The 22,492-nt window shown below is 41.3% G+C and overlaps 1 protein-coding gene across 2 annotated transcripts in view; it reads right to left on the reverse strand.

Annotated features, from left to right (window-relative positions):
• Positions 1–6,179: 6,179 nt before the first annotated feature.
• SEC22A (SEC22 homolog A, vesicle trafficking protein) overlaps positions 6,180–22,492 on the reverse strand; it is a 31,790-nt gene continuing 15,477 nt past the window's right edge. For both annotated transcript variants that reach the window (XM_014599619.3, XM_059727478.1), the window contains 4 exons: positions 21,413–21,607; positions 16,200–16,318; positions 13,461–13,526; positions 6,180–6,647 (listed from right to left, as the gene is read on the reverse strand). In XM_014599619.3, the coding sequence (XP_014455105.2) occupies positions 6,447–6,647; positions 13,461–13,526; positions 16,200–16,318; positions 21,413–21,607 (581 nt within the window). In that variant the 3' untranslated portion in view covers positions 6,180–6,446. The remainder of the gene's footprint in view (positions 6,648–13,460; positions 13,527–16,199; positions 16,319–21,412; positions 21,608–22,492) is intronic.

A 22,492-nucleotide genomic window follows, 5' to 3' on the forward strand; every position in this document is an offset into this window, starting at 1 on the left:
CTAATTTCAGTTTATGGATTACGCTGGGGCCCAGCCCCTGAAAGTTGGACATTACCGTGCCTGTTGTATAGGTGTCATTGATTGAGTCTAGCCTTCAATTACTAAACACAAATCCAAGTACGATGGACATAGCAGGGCTGGACTCGACGATCTTCCGAGGTCCCTTCCAGCCCCGATGTCTATGAAATCCAGGACCGCTGCATTAGCTAAGGATCTGGTAGAAAAACAGAACAGAAGTTCAGGAGCAGTTTAGGACAGCAAAAGCCAATGGGAAACAAAGAGATGGGTTAAAAACAATTTTGCAAAGATGATCAATAAAAAGCTGGTCCATGGAGCAAGGCAGTTTCACAGGGATCCCCGAGCCGTGGGGGCCGGTGTGAAATCACAACGTGTGCATACTTGGCTAGATGCAGCTGGATCTGCACTGAGACAGAGGCCCTGGTGTTGGTACACAACCCCACACTAATATCTAGAGTCTGCTTCACCGCCTCCAGCATCTGCACCTTCCTGTTCTCACACCATCCCAACCCCAATTTAAAAAATTCCCCTCCACAACACATCCAGTTATGCAAAACTATTAATGTTACCAGCATTCATATGCCAGAGACTTTTGCAATGTGCAACAGCTACATCAATGTGAAAATACTGCTTAGCTCACTGAAAGCCAAGCCAAAGGAGCATATGTTTGGTATTTAGATAGCAAATAAAAATATATGAACATTTACCATCAGGAACGCAAAACACAGCACCACTTGTAGTGCAAGGGGCTGAAAGGTGATAAACCCCAACATATGTTCATCACTTGTTTGATAAAGCAAGACTGACAGATTAAAAAGCTTCTACAGTGGCTCTTGAGCGAGTCGCATTTAAAAAGAAACCTGGCTGACTTTAAAACAATGCTGCCTTCTAGCTCCAGGCAATCCTTTGATACAGACAAAAATCAATGCACTAACCAATTAAGACAAAAACGTTACTGGACTGAAACGGTTTCACTTTTCACTACATGCGTAGTCCTCGACCAATGCTACCGTGTCATCTCCGAAACCTTGCATTTTTGTTACTAACCTGACAGCAAGCCCGGTTTGTGGGTTTTTGGAAGGAGAGGTATTTTCCACTTCCTAAAAGCCTGTTCTGGGGGGTAGGATCTGATCAGTTGTTGAAATCATTCATGCGCACTAACAAAATAAAACTGCAGACAGCGTGAGACTGGACGTTTGCAGATATTAGAAGGGAAAACACAGAACCAAAAATTAGGTGTTTCAAAACCTACTGCATTATATCAGTCACTACTGTTGGAAGAAAAGGTTTTTAATTCCTTGTACAGCTCATGGAACAATTCTGGTCTTAACTGCAGCTGCACCTTAAAAATGAAGTGCTGAATTGGCTCAGCTCCCACTACATGTATTTAAAAAAACCTAAAAAAAAAAATCAAGCCTCTGATAAGAGGACATTGCATGAGAGTGTCTATCAGTGCGGAAAACATCCTCAGAAACCTGACTCAACAGCCAGTGAACTCAATGGCAAGGCTCTGCTTGAGCGAGTGCTGGATCAGGTCCAGGAAATGAAATCCCAGCCCCAAGGCAGGCAACGAGACGGTGCATGGGAATTCAGTGGCGTCGCGCTCCCGTCTCAACTGGCCACTGCTGGTACGTCTTGTGAATGCAAGGGTTACGGTAAAGAAAGTTCAAATGTCAGAACTGCCCAGCGCAGAACAGACCCAAAGCCCACTTTGAACATTTCCTGATGTTTGGCTGTATCAGAGACCTGACAGGATTGTCACATATAGCGAGGAGGCATTAGCTCTTCATTGTGAATAGGGATCTGTATCAATATACACAGTAACAAGCTCTCTGCCATTAGACAGTTGAATCTTCTTGTTACATCTGTTAAATCAGCAGTTTTTTAATGCCAATGGTAATGCAATAATAGCTCCAGATGTTACAGCAAGGGAAGATTTCACTCCTTAATATGAATCCTTTGCAAAGGTGGGAGAAAAAGAGGGGAGAAAAGAAAAGACAATTGCAAATCTTTGCAGACTTGCACATCAGCAGACAGGGACGGGGCAGAGAAGCCTGTATCTACACAAGGAATACAAATATTCGTTGGTGTGCATTTAAACACCTTTGCCTTATGAGCTGAGGCGCTATAATAAAATATTTTGGTGAAGTACCCTAGACTTCCCAGCTGCGCAGGTTCATAGTGCTGTTATTTAATGCCACAACGTGCATGGAGAACGCTAACACTATACAAGTAGTATCCTGAATACAGCTAAACTGCAGACCTAATTCATCCAAATATTCTGCACTCATGCTAGTACTCCCACCAATTCCTATAGGAGTCCTTATAATTATTTCCCCATGACCTCTTCCCTAGGGCATGAAGCAAATCCTTAGACTGATCCCCCGTGGGTGGGATTTACTCCCCTGCAGAGCAGCACAGGGCCCGTCTGCAGCTTCCAGGAATCAACATCGGGTCCAAAGGCACTTGAGCAGCACTTGCCTAATGCTTGGAGGTGAACGTCATGCTATAACTTCAGAGCATAAACACGTGTGCATGATCCTATGAAGACAATGGAAGAACCTGTAGTTGGCATCTCTGGCTCCTAATTTTTTTTTTTAATCCAGAGTTTGAGGAGCACGGGAGCGTGCCAACAGAGAAAGGAGCGCTCCTAAACACACCGATACCGGATTTGAAAAACTAACAGTTGAAAAACTATTAAAAGAGCTCGGTTTAGTAGCGAGTAGCCTGGGTATTTCAATATTAAGGGTTCAATATTCTCTAAAAACAAACCAGATAGAAATTCATGTACTCCTGCAAACACCCTCTTGCATTTTACCCCCAAATAGTAGCAAAGTGTCACACTAAGAGCACATAAGGCAAGATGAATGCATTTCCTTTCTATTTTCTGGACAAATTTTAAAGGATTTGAAAGATAAAATACAACTACATACCATCAACCTTAGACACGATGTGCATTAAGCCATCTTTACGCTCTTAATTGCATAGGTTTTCATAATAGACTTTTATAATAAACAGCACCATCATACAATACATACCACTGCCAATAATTTAGGACTATGTTGTTATTCTCTATAATTTATCTTGGTTTTAGGCACCTGAATCCTCTTAATTAAGATTAATTAAGATTTTCTCTAAAAAGAAACAATACATTTCCAGCCTGGGTATTTTTTTCTCTGCCATCAGCAGGGATCTGGGTTTTCCATTTCCCATGGAAAAACGCAACTTTTCCCCTTTAAGGGAGAAGAACCTGGGAAACCAGTTTCCTCTTGCAGGATGGTAGATTTGCAGCCTGCAAGGAGCTGCATGGGGCTGGGGTGGGGGGAGCAGGAGGAGGGCGAGCAGAGGCAGGGGGACGTGCATGTGCACGCACACATGGACATGGCCAGCAATGCAGCCAGGCAGCGTGGTGGAGAGCAGCTCCTGCAGGTAAGTCTGGAGAGTGGCGAGGCATCAGGCCCATAGGCAACACGTGGGGGAGGCATGGGGGGGACACAAGCCTCCCCACCCCCCAGATTTCTGCACCTACAGCAGGGCACCTACAGAGCCAGGGGGCTGCAGGTCAGGAGTGAGGGGCACGGGCAGGGCACCAGTGTATCAGGGCTGCTCAGCATCACAAAGCAGTGGGAGGGACAGCCGCAGCTGGACCCACATCCTGATGAGTGAAGGGGGCAGGGGGGAGCTCTGATTTTCCATGATCAAAAAACCAAAATCAAGTGCCAAAATCTATAGGTATTTAGAATTTATTTTATAATAATGATTGAGGCACTGGTAAGCTTCCAAACTGCTTTCAAATGGTAAATATAGTCATAAAACACTGTGTTCAATTGATACCTATATACCATTTTATATAAAATGGCCTTTGTGGAAAAATGCAGATTTGGGGGTTTTTAACCAGAAAATGTTGGATGGGTTTATCAGAGAATTCTGGATTTTTTAACAGAGAAAACCAGGATGCCTTGTCATCAGTCTGGTTCCCAATTAATTAGCAAGGAAAAATATTTTGGTGGGGCCTGCTCCAAGGTATCTGCCACAAGCAACATTTCAAGATACAGGCCATCCTCAGACTTACAACACAATTAGCTCCTGAACACCACGTCTTAAGTCGAAATGTCGTAACTCAGTACCAATTCTGCCATAGGAACGTTATAAACGGGGGATTGGTTTCTTTACGACAATCGACACAGCTACCTCCAGCTGGTAAGTCTGTTGGGGGGGGGGCGCAGATCAATGCCCCCACAGCAAAGGAGGGATTGGGGCTGGGACAGGGGGCTGTTCCTGTTGCTGTGCACCACTGGTCCAGGACCTGCCCGTCTGCCGGCTCTCGCCACTGTGCATCGCCAGTCCAGGAGGGCATGGGGGCAGCCAGCCCGGCCTCCCTGCACCTCCATCCTGTGTTGTTCCCCCCTCCCGTCCGAGCTGGGCAAGCAGTGGCCACAGCACGGCATGGGGAGGCATGCACCGCCGAATCACGGCGGAGTGGGTGGCGGAGTGGGGGTTGTGGGGGGGCTGCAGCCACCCTAAAGTTTGCTGTAACCCCCACCCAGAGCGCAGCCCCGGCCCTGCCCACCTCGCGCAGATCTGGAGGCACCCCCCACCATGCCATACTACTGCTGCCACTCACCTGGCCAGGGCGGGGCAAAGCCACGTCTCGTCCAGGAGGCGCGGAAAGGCTGGGGGTGCTCCCACTGCTGTGCACCACTTGTCTGGAGGCACCACAGTGGCTCCGGCTGTGGAAGTGGTGGGAGGGCATAGCCCCTGCTTGCAGCACCTTCTGTAGCTGGCCCAAAGTGCAACCTGGTGCAGCCCCAGCCCCGCACACCCTGTGCAGATCCAGGGGCACATGCCCCCCCCATGCCCTCCTAGACCAGTGGCACACAGCGTGAGAGCCACTGGACGAGGGGAGCCGCCCCCCACGTCCCGGCTGGGCAGCCCCATCCCAGCCCCAATCCCAACCCCTTCCTCACTGCAGGGGCATTGATCTGCTCCCCCGCCGCCACCACCACCACCACCACCGACTTACCAGCTGGAGGCAGCTGTGTCGAGCGTCGTAAAATCAAAATCAGCATCCGAACCTCAAAACAGGTCAAAATTTATAATGGTCTTAAGTGCCGTTTGCTGCAACTCAAAAAATCATAAGTCAAGAACTGCTTGTACACAAGAATATCATACATCTCCAAAAAGTAACATGGCAGTGTTGTCTATAAAAACTTCACTAAATGCTTTAGTGAAGAGGTATATTACCACACCTTGTTACATGTGTGGACTATACTAAAGTGCATTTACTATTATGCTATTCAGCAACATAAAAAATTCAAACTCACAAGATAGCTGTCAAAATACAATGTATGGGCCTGTCCTTGTTTCCATGTTTTTGGTATGTTCGCTTGCTGACTAAATTTGTAAACTCCAGGAATCTACAGCAGCTATTAATATGGATTAGCTGGGTTTCACTCCAGTTCTATCAAATGCAAAGCTACCAAACAAAACAAAAAATCCCCAGACTAGAGATGGATTTTTTTTTCCCTAGCTAAACCTGGTGTGCATTACTGGAAGAAAGACTGCTACTAGCTGCCTATGTATTGGGCCAAGTTTCAGCCACCAATCGATCTCATAAGAGGAGAGTAACGTGTCAAGCAGGTTGCATATCACCCCGTTTGTCAATTAGTCTGACTTCTTTTCAACCTTTCAGCAAGCAAACAGACAAAGAGAGTAAGACCTGTGGGGTAAGAGGCAGAATTTTCAATTGTTACTAAAAACCTGCCTATTCAAGTTACTTTCAAAAGATCATTAAAAGCAAATTATACAGAGAAACCAATGTACCAGTATTTATAATTAACACAGCACTAGATGAAGGGCCACTGGGGCCAATGAACTAATCCCCGTAAACAGATGGTTTCTAAGTTAGGTCTTAATTAAGAAAATGAACACACACATCCTATCAAATTTAATATGCAATCCAATATTCTGGCATTTTGTAACTCACTCATTCCAAATATAGTTTGCTAATATGTAATAGCATCTTTTTATTTAGCTATACTACTGCCTCACAAAGGCAAAACCAATTCTGGAACTGGAGAGCTCCCTTGATATGCAGGACACGCACTATATACATCTTTTTCATTATCATATTTTTGAATGAGACTACTTCATGCCATCAGTCAAGTTCTCCAAACTTTTATTTGTCCTCAAACTTTTAATTGCATGGGTAGGACCCTCTTTCCTCCATTAGTGCTGAATTCTTTTGCATTTTTAGTTCTTCCTGGAGGACAAGTTTAACTGGCAAGTCACAAATGTCCACAGGCATCTTGTGTTGCTTTAAAAAAAATCCAGAAAACTGCTTCTTTTGGACAAAAGCTTTGCATTCCTGAGAGGGGAAAAGTAGTTGAGTTGGAACCAGACTGCCTTGAGGTATCCCAGGATGTGCATCACACGTTGTAATCAGGGGACTTCCCTTGCGGCTGTCTCAGGCGTATTTGCAACGTTGAAAATGCTCCCACTGTCACATGAAAAAACAGTTGCCAGAGATTGCGCAGTTCGTACAGATACATGTTGCACAGGCAGATTAAACCGAAACTCAGGAAGGATTTGACGTTCCGCCAGCCCGTGTAATGCACAAATAAATAACACTGCAAAGAAGAAAAAAGAAACACGGGTTCACTGCAGAGAAAACAGCTTCTGCTAATGAGCCACACCAAACCGTCTCGGTAGATGCAGAAATGAAACATGAAGAACTTTTTTTTTTCCAGTAAGTATATGCAGTACAAACTTGAGCAGGTGTGAAAGCTGCTCAGCATCCAGAGAGGTGAGATTTTGCTTCCTTTAATCTCTCGTGGGAGATTTCTTCATCACACTGGCTGACTACAAGCACTACTGAGACAGGTCCATGGCAATGGAGACTACTACTTCTGGCTGGTCTACAGATGGCCTAACGTGCTGGTTTTGGGGCACTCAGGCCAGGCAGATCTCCTGTTTGGAGGAATACTCTTAGCACAAGTAAAAATGGCATACTAGACTCTAATGCCTCCAACCCGTGCTGCTCTGAGCGCAGGGAGTGGGGTCAGGGACTTCAGCTATGCCCAGCTGGCACAAGGATCTCAAGCTTTTTACCCAGTGATGAGGGCATTAAATCAGGGAAGTCTAAGTGGTCCAGGGAGCTGCTTTTCATACAACTTCCTTCTCTTCAACCTACCCTTTAATAAGGCTTCTAGTGAATACATTTAAATGTGGCCAGACAGTGGGATTAAAATGCCTATTTACTTTTGACTACAGAGGGAAAGAGTAAGAGTAAAGTTGTAACCCCAGCAAATCATCCATCCCCAATCCCTCTTTGCTCCAGAACATTGTAAGGTCCAAATCTCCCGTCTGCTAAACTCGCCCCCTTTTCACAAATACCCTCCCCCTCTTCCACAACTCTCAGTCCCCTGCTCCACTGATTTTCACAGCTCCTACCATCTACTCTTCTTCCCCATTTGTCTCTGTTCCTCTTCCAGAAAGCTGCTTTGTTTTCATCTCAGGGGCATACTGCCTAGGGTCTTCAGATCTATGATGCTCCACAGGATCTTTTGCCTGGCTGCTGTTTGAAGTATCAGGGCAGAGCATCCCCTGGCACGCCTAGGATATGCAGATGCCAAGCAGCATACAGCCACATGAAAACAGAGTAAAGCCACTTAAAAGTAGGTGCTGAGACAGGCAAGGAACCACGCCAGGATGGAATGGAAAGGTTTCAAGAGCAAAAGGGAAAGGGGAAATAAAAACCCAACACACAAAATGCCAGTCTTGTAAGAGGAACAGGATGCTCCACAACTTACAACAGCTCTACTGCAAACCAGGAAGCTGGGCACCTCTGCAGACAGACTAGTATAAGAATGCACTAAGTTCTTGCCATCAAAAGCAAGAGGCTGATGATTTTAGATCAGTATTGAGCCTTGGTTTGAGATGTCACAGCGTGATGCTGATCTAAGTGGAAGGCTTTTAAAAATCTTTATGCTCTTTGTTTGTTCTTTGCACTGCTCTCAGCTGGGACAATAAAGAGACTTCCTCGTCAGGAACACGTTCCTCGCTACTCAATTTTGTTTGTTGTACATTGGAACGAGAAGAAAACTGAAATTCCAAGGTTTGAAAATACTCGCAAGAAGATATTTGTGCGTTTCTTTAAAAAAAGTGTGTATATAGATATCTATAGATAGATATCTATATATAATCTAGAGAGAGAGAGAGAGAAAGAGCGAGAGAGTGAGTCATGGAAATATTTCCAGTCAGTTAAAGGTTATTTATACAATTAATTACAATATGGTCTAATTTTGACCTTTCTAAGGTACACTTGTTCAGCATTCTCTCAAAGGCATTATTTTTATTCGCATTACCGTTTGACATACTCTCTCAGCTTCTGGACAGCCTTTTTCTTATGGATTTAATCTACCAGTATTTCCATTAGCCAAATATTTTTTACATTGTGCATCAAGGCTGATGAAAAAGTGGCTTGGCCTTTTTCTCTCTGCAGCACAGGCTGGCCATGTTTTGCAGCAAGGGGCTGCTTTAATGGAGCTTAGCTCCAAGCATGGGCCACTTCCAACGCCTGCCGGCCCAGGTGCAACCACCCCCCACCCTCAACAGAGCTGCTGCCACTTCTCCCTGCTGCTGCTTCTTCCCACTGCCCAGCTGCCACATGGGCAAAGCCCCCCCCACTGCCCAAACACTGAACTGCAAAGCCACAGAAGCCCCCCAGGTCTGCAGACCTTGTAAAAGGGCTCCACGGGCCAGATTCAATCTGCAGGTCACCCCTCCTGCACTGCCCCGAGACAGACAACTCCTTGTGGAAGCAGGACTGTGACCTGTTTATAGCAGGCATGTCAAAGATATGGCCCACAGGTGGGAACCTGCCTATAGAGCCCCAAAATCCAGCCCCCCCCACCCCAAACAGGGCCCAGGGAAGCAAACTGTACATGGTGACTCCTCAGGTCGACATCCCAGAGCGAGTGCGAGATGCAGGGGGTGGCCTGTGGACACCGATTCGGCCAGTGAACCGGCCCTATGCCACTCATTTAGTCCTGGGGTCAGATGAGTTTGACACTGTTTATATAAGGCAGTCCAAGCCCTGTTCTCACTATTTTTCATTTGCACTTCTGACCCCAACAAATAACACCAAGGATTTTAAAGTTTCACAGGAACAGCCAAGACACTGTGGCTAAGTCCAGACAGTCAAAAAGCCTGAGGCTGAATCGATTCAGTCTTTGCAGGTTAGTTTAAGCTGCAGAGATGAAACTGAGAAACAGCTGAAAACACATTAACGTTTGATTCAGGAAATGCAGCCACGTGCCTGCAGTGGCTCAGGCCAGAAGCCAGGCAGCGCTAGAGCACAGCTCTCTGGCAAACAGACAGTATGGGCTGTGTTTGCTTCCTCTTCCTGCTGCCCCAGAGGCCTCTGGAATTTGCAGTCCTGAATCACAGTACCAGGACTCTGCAGAGTTATCACTTCCTCTTCCTGCTTCCAGGTGCCTCTGGGATTTGTAGTCCAGTCACAGCCAGCAGTAAGTTTGAGTGGGGGAAGTGGTGTTTAACCCCCCTCCCTGGCCCCAGACAAGGCTTGCCTGGGGGAGGCAGTCCTACCCCACCCCCCTGCAGACTGGGCTGCATCCCTTGCTGGGTTTGCCTCCCCCACCTCCTTGTCAGCCAGCCCTCACTGCTTCAGCTAGGAAGCAGAGGGGCGGGGCCAGCCCTGCTCTGTTAGAGCACAAAGCCCAGCCCAGGGCTGCAAAGCATGCTGGGGGACTGTGATTTAACTTGAAACAGGAAGGGGTGTGCGACAGACGTTTCATAAACCAGTTTGACCAAATCAGTTCAGTCTGATGCTACATTCACCCAGGTTTATCTTAAACCAGTTTCAGCCATTTTGAAACTGGTTTATGTGCACTGAACTTCTGTTTTGTTACAGGTTTAAACCAATTTATGCGTATCTTCTGTCCCTAGCCCGTGTGACTACCCCCCTTTATTAGGGGGTTTGTTTTACTGTGCACTTGGATATTTCACTAACCTGTTCACTATGCTAGTCATCTATAAAGTGCCAGTCACTCTAACTTCTTTGGCTCAGATCCTCAAAGGTGGTGGTAATCAATCAATACCTTTAAGGTATGGGCCTGGATCAGGTAAGATTTCTTCCCCCTCCATACGAAACAAAGGCCAAAACAGCAGAGAGTTTTATAATCCATCTTGAGTTCCTCTGAGTTCATGCTCTGCTCAGTGACAGCAATATATCTATGGACTATTTTTGTAGGTTTTAACATTTAAAAAGACAATCAGTACTAGTATATTGCCTAAAAGAATTCAATTTGTTTCACAAAGCTACCCCTTAAGTTTCCAGAGTACAAGGATCCAAGCATGGTAGTTTCAAAAACACCAAACAGTCAGGATATGCTTTCCTCAAAAGGTTAATGAAAAGTGCTAAGGGGGACAAAGGTTTAGCAATTATATTTTTTTTAAAATGCAAGAGCAATGTGCTATTTGATGATGGTGCCAAAAAGCTGAAGGCTTTTGCTGAAGATTCTTTGCCTTACTGGATTTGTGGAGCTGAATTTTCTATTAGTCTTTCGTTTTGAGGCAGCAAGAAATTTTCCATTTACAAACCACAGCAGAGGAAACTCCTGAATAGGTTTGTTTGAAGGGAACTGCTCTCTATGGCAATTACAAAGCACACAGTTTCCCTGTGGTACTTGAGGGCCCACAAGTTTTTGCAACACTTAAGAAATGACTCCACAGCCAGGTCCTGAGACTCCAGGTCCTCTTTTGTTCATGTTAAACTTATAGAAAATGCAAAATAATGCCAAAACAATCTTTCAGATGCTAGATTTACCGAAACAGACATTTCTGGTTTTCCTGGATGCTCTACTGAAGCCCTTAATCCCACAGCTAGTTTTCCCTCAAAAATATTATATTGCTACTCTTTTTTATCAGTGCAACATTTTGTTTTTATTTTGCAATATAGAGCAATAAACTACAATTTTTGTAGGTCCTGCTGGAGCTGGATAAATCACAGATGACACTTAGATTCATGAGTAAACTGATTTCAGGGAACACAAAACCTTAAAGTTTTTACTTAGAAAGGCGCATCTGAAAGTAGATACACACTATACCCAAATGTACAAAAATCAGAATTATTATAACAAATCCCAAAAAGAAAGTCCACATAGTTTAGAGAGACTCTTTGCAGGCATCTTGAAGTTTTACGTTATTTGAAATGCATGTAAAGAATGAACAACAGCGTTGACCACGCCTGCCTGAAACTAAAAACCATTTGCAACTGGGTTGTAAGAATGGCCAGACGGACGGTTTTGATTGCAGCTGAAACAGCCGATTACAAAGCAACTGTAGGACCTTGATTATTTTTGTACATCTTCCTCAACATCTTACCATGTATGAAGATTCAGACAGATTACTACTGATTTTGTGTTAAAGCTTAATACATACAGCATGCACTGTACAATATTTTCAGTTTTAATTTGCCAATCAAGATTACCCCTCTGTTGCTGACACCCCTGAAAATGCTGTGAATTATCTTTGCATGCTCCTACTCTGATTCTTGATACTCAAAACTAGAAAAGAAATTCCAAATCAAGAGTGAGGCCTTTTCAAGTACAACATATTTCTGGGTTCAGCCCTTTGTGTTTGTCCTTTGCCAAGCAACAGGGAGTAAAGGACATTCTCTTTCTTGTTATACACTTGGTGTTAGGTTACTATTTATGACTAAAACATTCCTTATTCCATACAAGTCCAATCGTATGGACTTGTAAATGTGTAACTCAAGCAAAAGATTGATGTCCTGAGCTTTTATGGTAGCTCTCTCTGAAACATTTCCTGTCTTCCATGCAAATGGGCAACAAGTCAGGAACTTCAATACACAGAAAAGAAGGTGCAAAGACGAGCAGTTCTCAGTACGTGAAACGGGCAGAAACGAGGAGGGTTTTTTGGGTTTTTTCAATTATTGTTATTTTTGCAGAAAGGAGAACGTATAAAGGAAGGATGAGGTCCAAACGGAACCAGACTGCTCACGCACAAAATTAGCAAGGTTTGACATATTACTTAAGGTTGGACCAGGGGAAAATGCCAGCAAAAAAAACCTGGCGGCATGACAGAAAGCCCCTCCAAACAATTAGCAGTGAGGGGCAGGTCCACACAACAGACAGCCTTCTCAGCCAATCAACGGCGAGGGGCAGGACCACCGGACCCCTCAGCCAGAGGTGGGGGGTGGGACCCCGCTATGATAAGCCCACCCCACAAATCAGCCTATGAAATGGGCTGCCTGCCATCTCAGTTTCAGTAGGTCCCTAGTTATTTGCACTCGCAAAAGACAGAACATAAATTAGGGCTGACCTGGACAAAGGACAGGTTGAAACGGTAGCGGTAAAATCCAGCACAGTGACAGGGTGTCACAGCATGAAGTTCAATAAATGCAAGCATCTGGCTAACAGCAAAAATCATATGCTTATCTATGCAAGACCCTTAAGAGCCAAAACAGATAAATTAGGCTATCCAGCAATGGAAGAGAGCATTGGCACTGGGTAATCATGAAGTGATCGACTTCAATAAATTAGTATGAATTCAAAGAGCCATAAAAACTATGAAGGGGCTTTGACAAATGGCTCACACGGAAAGATTAAGAATGTAAGCTATACATAGCTTAGCTGAACAACACCACGAAGAGCAAGAGGACATGGTACTAGATTACTATAAGACGAGTATAAATGTCAAAGAACAGGAATCACTGGGGGGGTGTAGAAAGAGCATAATTATGGGACTGTGGAACAGAGCAGAGGAAAAGAGAGCGTAGGCTGCATGTCAGGGAAATCTTCCAGATAGCAAACTGTATTAAGCCATGGAGGAGTCATGCTGGGGAAGCAAAGGGACCTAGTCGCTTAAGCTTTCATGAGCAAAGCTCACTTCATCAGATGCATCTGATGAGCTCTTACAAAGGTTACGCATCTCTGATTCAGTTAGTTTACAAGATGCATCTCTACCATGCCTTCTGCCTGACTTCAGGCTAACACAGGTAACTACCTCTTTCCCAAATCGCTTGGTACTTTTACAGATAAGCTGGACGCAGCGCTGGAGAAAAAATCCTACATTTGCATGCGCAAAATGTGAACTGAGTGCCTAAAAATGTTTGTTTTACCTCTAAGTTTTATGATTCTATAAAATTGGGTCACGCAGCACTTCTAACATCTCCGGGAAGGAGACAAGCATATCCCAACCTTTCTAACTGCAAAAAGACAATGTCTCGGCCGCTGTTTGTAGAACAAAGGATGCAGGCAGGAATCTATGCTACAGTGGCTCATCACTACGAGCGTAAGAGAGAGAAGGGATTATTTTTAGTCTTGCTGCCCACAAATATACACCATTTAAAATCTGGTATTTGTGCCTAACTGAAACATGCAACTGGATGAACCTACCTGGTACAAGCAGGCTGCTGTTCCAAGAAAAAATGCAATGACGTAACTGAAATCTTCCCCCTCGTTCTGGAAGAAAAGCAACAAGCCAGTGTCTTAGCAACTGCATAGTTCACACAATATGTACTGCTTCCAAAAAAAAAAAAAGAGTCTAGTTCTAATTAAACATAATCTGATATGCAAATTTAAAATGACCTCCTGTATTAAAAGCAAACTGAAGAAACTAGAAGACATTGCTTATTTATTTCTCAAGTTAAATAAGATCCACAAACTGAAACCTACAAGGTCCAGAAGATTCTAATGTTATTTTTCTTGCTAACCTTTCTATTTAGCACAGCAGACAACTACCGCCAGTATTTCTGATGTGCCAAACAGAGACTCTTCTGTAGCTTTGGCCATCTTTATCTCCTTTGAAAATCCCAGCTTTTATACTAGGAACTATAACCAATATCAACTTTGTAGAACTGCATCTTCAAACTTGTCAAAAGGTAATGGAAAATACAAAGTGTCCACTAGAGTGTGCCAAAATCATACCTAGAAAACAATGCAGTCAGACCTGTATTCGTGGAAGATAAAACAAAGCAAAGCATGAGTAGAAAACAATTATGTGTAAACAGCAATATTAGGAGAAGGCTGAGTTCTCTAAGTAGAAGATGCATTTAAAATGACAGATCTTTCCACTTTGAGGGTTTCTTCCCCAAACGCTCATATGTCTCTTAATTATTCAAAGATGTTTTAATAGTTTCTAGAAAGCTGAGCAAAATAAATGCCAGTCAGATTATTGCAGACTGCATTTTTCAGGTTTTTCAAACAAGCATCTGTCATAATCAGAAACACTTCCAGACAAATGAGAGGCAGTCAGCAAACAACTTTTTCTGGAAGGAGAAGCCTATTTCCAAAGGCAGCTGGTCCACTCAGAACTACAGCTCCTCTGCTGACAACATATTCTGTCGGCAGTTCTTGCATCTGTAGCCTTGGCTAAGAAAAAGCCTATAGTTCGACACACAAAACCTACCTACAAGGACAAAACACTTCAATAAAATATAAAAACCCTCAGCTCGCCCTCAGCTATCATTCAGTGAAGCGTACCTACAGATTATCACATAGTTTTGCCAACTCCAAAATGAATCACTTATTTAAAGTGTGTTTTAAATTCAGAAGGAAGCTTTTACATTAAAGTTTCTTTTTTTCAGAAGTTAAACTTCCACATAACACATTAATGACCCCTGCCTTGTCTTTCATGGATTTATTCCATGTTAAAGTACTCTTCATTTCTTACATTGAGGATTTACCCACAATAAAGCATGGTCACTACATTTCACCATGAACTGCCATCTGCCCCTCCAACACTGGCACATGCTTCCACAGCTCTGATCTTTTAAAAACAAAGATAAGAACTAGAAATAGTATACAAGTGGTGAAATTCTATTTAACATTATTTGCCTAATGCTATATTTTACATTCATTCATATTTATATACCCAGTGAATTCAGGAGATTGTTTACATGTGTGTGAAATACAATTAGTGAATCAACAGGCATTAATTCTCTAGAAATGCCATGTTAAATTTCATACATCTTTCTTCTTCTTTGCATTTTTTCATTTTAATTTCTTATAACAACAATGACCTTTTCACAGGGTATTTTCATTACCTCCCCCAATGCATTCATTAGTCTTCAGGAAATGCCCTAGGTCTTAATTGTCAGTGTTTAAACTAATATGCAAATATGCATACAAAACATAACTAGGATGTATATAGTACATTAAAAGATATAAGGCAACTTGGTGCATTAAATTGTATTCAAGTGTATTAAATACTGATAATGCTGCAATTTTGAAGAAACTCTCATCCAAATTTTAGATGCCAAAACTTGTTATACTGAGTGGATCTATGCAGGGCAAAACTCTAGGATCCCCCCTAACTCCTTTGGCAAACCACCACCGGATCATCCCTTTCTACTGGAACAATCACCATCGTGGACCCTCGGTATAACATTAACTGGGGCAAACCTTTGGCTAGCATATGCTGCCAGGACACCATAATCGCTGAACAAACTGTAACAATCTACTCCAAAGGAAGACCTATCATTTTCATGACGTAGTCCTCTATTTAGTAACTACTATCAGTGGGAACAAAGCTTAAGGGAGAAAGAGAAAAAATTCTTATTCACTGTAAGGTCATGGATTGCAAGATCAAATAAAAGCATCGTTTATGGGGAAACCCACTGAGGGACAAAACTGTTAAGAAACAAATGTTATGTACATTATTTCTCTCTTTATTCTGGAGGGAACAAACATTCTGGCTATAAAAATCCTTCAAAACATCCCTCCTCTGTGGACCCCTGCAGACAATGGGCTAGATTTTCAAAACTTTGCTGCTCAAGCATTATGCATAGTTGATACCCATAAAAGTGTGGGGTTTTCTTTAAAGTGTAAAGTCACGGCAGGAATTTAGAGAACAGCACTCCATCGCCACATATTCACTACTGCCGGCCTACCTAAGGAAGTCTGCCACTCATATTCAAATTCCCTTAGGCGCCTTTGAAAAATCTCACTCAATAATGGCTATAAAACATGCAGACTGGGTCTGAAATCAATAGGAATATTCATATGAATAAGGTGAAACAGAATTTGGCTCATAAACAATTTATATGGTGTTATTTTGATTGACATTTTGTATAAACTTGACAAGTTTGATATTTCAAATTACTCTTTCTTGGACTTATAAATGTTGTACAGTACCTGAAGAAGGCTTTCTATGGCATGAAAGCCTCGAATTAAATTCAAAGCCCCGCATAACAGGCTAAGTATAAATGAGACAATCCCTGGCAAAGTCAAGGGTTCCAGTCGCTGATGAGGAGCTGCAAGGCACATGTAAAAAAACCCCAAAAAAACAATAGTAAGCATTTTGAAATTGGTAAAAGCATTTCATTTCCCACATATTTTAGAAAAGTATTAATCCAGTGTTTCAATATCTTCTTCCTCCTCAAACACATGCAATTGAATTTTGCAAACCAAAACACATAAATTTAAAATTCTAAAAAGAACACCACACAAAGCATTTTTTAAGACATCAATGCAAGGTTTTGACAAAATGTGCTCTGCGTCAATTAAATGCAAAACTAATGTTCTTCTCTGTCATTTTAAAAGAAATTTAACTTGATATATCCTGTTTATTCAGCACAGTACTGAAGGCTGCTCAAACATGCCAGTAAATCAATAGCAAATAACGCACTTGCTGGTAAAATTCGTCCACAATTAGCAACCATCTAATAAGTCACGTACTTAAGAGCTCCTCTCAAAACCTCCACTTTTCTTTAACACTAATGCATTAGTTAGAGCTATCAGGACTGATTTAGTTTGTTTGCTGAACAGAAGGCTGCAAAGCAAAGCCATTACTTGCCCCTACAACAAAGCACACAGGCCTGTAAATGTTACCGCAGATAGAAATAAATACATTCTGGAACTATGTAGGCAGTATGCATATTGCAGCTTGATATGAAATTTGGAAGTGTCCCCTGGCACAAGTTAAACCTGAAAACACATTACTTTCCACATGTACACTCATTTGTGCTTATCAGGGGCCACAGTTACACAAATGATTGCAACGCGTAGTAAATGTGTGCTTCAGTCATCACTATGCTCTTCCACAATTAAGAACGGAAGCCAAATATGAAAAACCCAAGACAAAATTCATAATGGTCTAGGCAACACTGGGTGACAAAAGGATTACTGAACCATATTTAAATCATTCTGTGTAGATCAGTGAAGTGTAAAGGTGCAAACAATGAAGTTAATGAACTGTAACATTAATATAGAGGGGGTGTCAATCTTGATTGTTTGCACTGAACAGATGCAGCAGAAAGACTCTCTAAACAGTTCATAAAGTTAAAGAAACCACAAAAAACCTACAAAAACTACTTTTCCTTGTTAAATATATAACACTGTTTGTATGCTTTTGTGGTCTAAATTTTAGTATGCTCAAGTTTTATGTTTTAGTGTAACTAATTTGTAAAGGAATCAGGGCTTAATATAATCAGGTAGAAGCTATTTAAAACAAAAACTACATCCTGAAGCTTAACTTTCATAAACTTACTCCTACTCTAACCACAAGACATATCACGGGCAGTACTGACAACAAACATTTAAGCTGGGGTGCCAATTTCCATTCAAACTTCTCTTCCTTCAGTTACTCAGTTTTCAAACCAATTCTTTCTTATGGGGACCAGAAATTTTATATGCTACATATAATCAAAAGTCACGTAATTGGGTTACATTTATGCATTACTACTGGCTTTTGAGAGTAAAAAAAGGGGAGGGAGGTGAAAAATTCTCAAGTATTCCAGTGACGAATTCTGCATTGGGAGAGCACAAAAATGGGGGTAAGTAATACACAGACAGTCGGACCTGATGACCTGTTTAGGTCTCTTCTGACCCAGAGCACTATGAAACTACGAAGTCAGTACAAACTACCTATTCTGTGCTCAAGCATCAGACCTTTTTTAACCTCTCTCTCACTTTAAGGTAAAAGAGGTCAACATTTAAAGGACTAGCTTGTCTAGTTAACAACCAACCCAAATCTAGTTACGGACACCCAACACCATTATTAAAGTTACTAAGCTCTGGAAGTTACTAAGGTCTCAAACAATTGCATATTCTATCAGCAAAGCAGCTAAGTGCCAAAAAGCAAATACATGAATAAAAAAAATCTGGAAGGACAGTTACAGGTGGCAAGACAGCTTTACCATAGCTGCAAGATTGAGCCTCCTATGGAAGTTATTAACTCCCCAAATCTAATAAGAGATGATTGTCCTGGATCAATGCCAAAGGGTAAAGAACATACAAGTTTAGATATCAAACATTTTTAAGTTTCCTATAAGGAACTATTTCACATTTTTTAAATATTTTCCTGCCCTGCTACATTATAGCCATTCTCATTTTTTCAAACGCTCTTCTAACTTGTATATTGACACTGTATTAGAGCTCAAGTATATAGCGGTTAATTTAACTGGGGGCTTGAAGTGGCTCCTAGAAAGTTATCTTGGCTATGTATTACTTATGAGGCATTTTTATTCATTTCTTTTTTTACCAGGGTAGGTCTAAGCTGTTGTGAAAGATGTGATTGCAGCTCAGGTGGAAATAACAGGGCTAGCCTTCAATTAGCTAACAAAGGCGCAGCTGTGGCAGTGCAGGATTTTGCATAGCTAGCTATACAACTACTGACCTGGGTTCCCAGGCAAGTTCTCATCTTGTGCTGCAGCTACACAGTTAGCAATACTGAGCAAACTAGTTTAAAGCAAGAAAACCAAAAGTACACCTCCAACTAGAGTGCAGGCATGTCTTTTTACATAAACTATTTTTATTAACTTATACAGCGAATATCTCCCTAAATACTAGAGATCTGAGAGACTGCACTGCTTCCCAGGGCATTCATTTTAAAATTAGGCAAAGAAAAATTGTACTCCCTAAAGTAATTTAAGACCTATAATTTACCCACAGCAAGCCCTATGTTTGAAAGGGAGAGCAGAAGCAGGGAAAGACACTGGGCAAGGAAAGTTGTATCATGAGAAGTGATATTTCAGGAATGAGAAAAATCTAGGTCTGATAACTGAGCAGTATCAACCAGGTAGTGAAGACTTCTTCGGCTCTTCAACCCACTTCAGGCTTGCACTGGAGGAAGTGGCTGGTTGGGAGACTCTAGAACAATGAGCACCTATACACATGCCCAATGCCTGCTCCAACGCATGCCAATTAGCATGCGTCAAAGCAAACTCAATTAACTGAGTCTGCTGAAACATGCTCATTAGCAAGCTCCAGCAGCCTCAGCATCTCGTGTATTCAGCATCCCCACACTTCAGAATGGCAGTGGGGGCACTTGAACTAAAACTCATTGAACGAGCTTTAGTTAAAGCACCCCCTCCGTGAATACATGCTGAATACATAAGATGCTGCAGGCGCTTTAATTAGAGCGGCTCCTAAGAGCCTCTGTAATTAAAGCGCCCCCACCCCAGAGCAGGTGTAAAGATGTCCAATAATTCCAATAATAAGGAAAAACAAAAGGAAAGGAAGAATGGGAACCAGAAGGAAATGTTCCTTAAATGTAAACTAATATCATCACTGAGCATCTCCTATTGTAATATAATGAGTGAACACCTTGTGCTATCTAAAATCTTTTGATGGATGATCTATTTATAATAATTCTGCCTACCTACATCACAAAGATTTGGTATTTTTGTAACCACAGATTGTTCCCATCTCTGGCTTCCACTTGTGACACTATAACCTCTTCCAGAGAGAGGATTATACAGCAGGCTGTTGAGTAAATCACAAAGGATTAACTTGTAAGAAACAAAAGGTAGAAGTGTCAAAAGTGATAAAAGCATGACACTGGAGAATTATTAAAAAAAGAACAAAACATGTCAACGAGTACTGGTTCTCAATACAATGTTTTCCACATTTCTCCATTAGTCAACGATAATATTAAGAACACTCTGGATGATTTAGCAAAGGTATGTGGCATCTCTTAAAAGGTTTCACGCACTTAAATTATTTAAACATTATTATATATTCCCCTTTTGGCTCTTGCAGAACTTAGTTCTTTTTTCTTTGCCAGCACCAACATGTTGTAATCATTATTATTATAAATTATTTGTATTATGATAGCATACAGAGCTATCAGAATCCGAGCTCCATTAAGGCACATGCTGTACAAAGACTCCGCAATCTCCTCTTTTTAAATAAAAAACATTTTTTTAATCTGTAGAGAGAAAATTCTTAGTAACAGAAGCCAAAGTGTTTTTGCTAATCATTAAAAATGAATATCTAGCACAAGAGGGAATTAAAGGGTCCCTATTAAAATTTATATAAAAAAAGGTACACAATTTACCTTTCCCATTAAATTTTATAATATTTTAATGAAAGCTTGCATTTGTGTCACTGTTTTCTACTCTAATCCTGTAAAGTGACCCATGTGGGTACCAAAATCTACCTGGACAGACCAGCATAAGAGAGAGACACATTTGAAAAGAGGAACATTTAATATTTAAATGTTCATCATTTATTCTATTTAAATGTTCATCATTTATTCTATTTATTTTTTGCTTCATTGAACCTGAAGATTGAAACTAGACTGGTCTATTTCACTTCCTCTAGACAATTTCATTTGTACAATCCATGCATTAGCACCAGGCTGTTGTGTTTTTCTTTTCAGTTCTTCTATTCTAATGGGAAATAGCTGAATTGCTTCAGAGAGTTCTTTTCATGTCGCAAGTCAAGAATCATATGCCCATCCACAGTAAGTCATTATCTAACTCTATGTAATTTATTCTTTGTGCGAAATTAACAACAGGTTGAAAAGTAAAAAAATACCCCAAAAAACCACACACGTGCCAATATATTATTACTGATGTGATGTACATGGCACAAACACTTTGTAAAGTGTATGTAATATTATTAGGGTAATTACACTGAATTTGAATGTGAAGGACCTCTCCTAAGTAATGCTCCTCCCACTGATTCCAGTAGTCATCATGACATTACATCCATAATGATACAATGCGTTCATGATGTCCTCAGCTCCCATTATAAAAGAAATCATTAGCTGATTTATAAGTCTTTAAAAATAGGAAAAAGAAAAAGGAAAGAAAATCTATTTAAATGTTTCTGTGTATTTTCATTAAGAAACCAGTGTCTATTGATAACTGCCCTTGATTTAACAAACACATTCCTCTCTGCAAGCTGCAGGGGAAGAATGATTAGTTAGAACAGAAGTCACAGCTTCCAAAGAAAGAGGCAGATTCCTATGACACAGCAGTCCTTTATACAAACCCAGCATCTAAGAAAGTACGAGGTTTGGCATAATTTCCTATATCATTTCACTTGAAAAAAGAAAAGTAAATGCATTGCCATACTCTTGGTTCATACAAGGATAGATGTAATTAAGCTATGAAACTCACCAGCAGGTATCTTACCGGTACCCTTAAATTCTACAGCAGATAAATGCGCAAATCCATTAGCTGAACCAAATTCAGACAGAGAAATTTGATAAGGTGGTCTCAGCTTGATTTCCATCTGCATGTCAGCAAGATTTATCTTTGTCGATAGAGACCGTGTGTTGTTATATCTCTGCTTGGTCCTTTGGATGATATTATCTGTGTAAAATTAAAAGAATATATCTCTATAGACATTTTTTAATTAAATAAATTCAAGACCATGCAGCTTTACGGGCAATAGATTTCTCTTTTACACGTATTTAAATTCATTATTTGAAATTCTTACATTTATCTTGGAACATTCTAATACTATTTCTATTTTATGACTAATATATCACAGGCTAATTAATTCTGCCGCACAAAAAATTACACTCTAGAAGTCTAATTACTTAACAACTGTGAATAAACTAATGGCTTTTCACTGTGTGAAACTGAATGCAGTCCTTATACAATGGATTTATTGCACTTGGTTTAGCTTTTCTTTCAAATTGGAAAATATTCTTACAAAAGCAGAGGAGTTCACACTTTGTCATGGATAAACTTGCTTAATTCTAAAAAATGCCCTAAATTGCAAAATCTTAACACTGAGAAGTATCTTCTGACCTCACAACTAATGTGGCAATGCAATAAAAGTACCCCCAAACTTCCTGGAAAAACACAGAGAGGGATAGGGAAAAGAAAGGTTCAAGAGCTTCTTCATAAGAAAGACAGTAACAGCTATAACATAGGGCAAATTTTAAAACAACTGATCAAGCACTGGAAAGTTAACGAAATGTAATATATACCATTTTTCTTCTAAAACAACTATAACTTTCAATGTCTAAAAGTATTTTATTAGACCACACAGAACAGGTTTCCTTTGTCTCTAAAAGACGGCAGGATTTTTAAAAACCACTGCAGATACTAACCAATTCCACAAGGGGTATTGGCATTCTCAATTGAATGTGGCATTATTTGTACTTGAAGCTTGAATTAGAGAAGATGCAATGCATAGCTGCATTATAAAAATCTCTTTTCCCTGCACTGGATAAACAACTATAACAG

This window comes from Alligator mississippiensis, chromosome 4 (genome assembly GCF_030867095.1).
Source record: "Alligator mississippiensis isolate rAllMis1 chromosome 4, rAllMis1, whole genome shotgun sequence".
NCBI lineage: Eukaryota > Metazoa > Chordata > Crocodylia > Alligatoridae > Alligator > Alligator mississippiensis.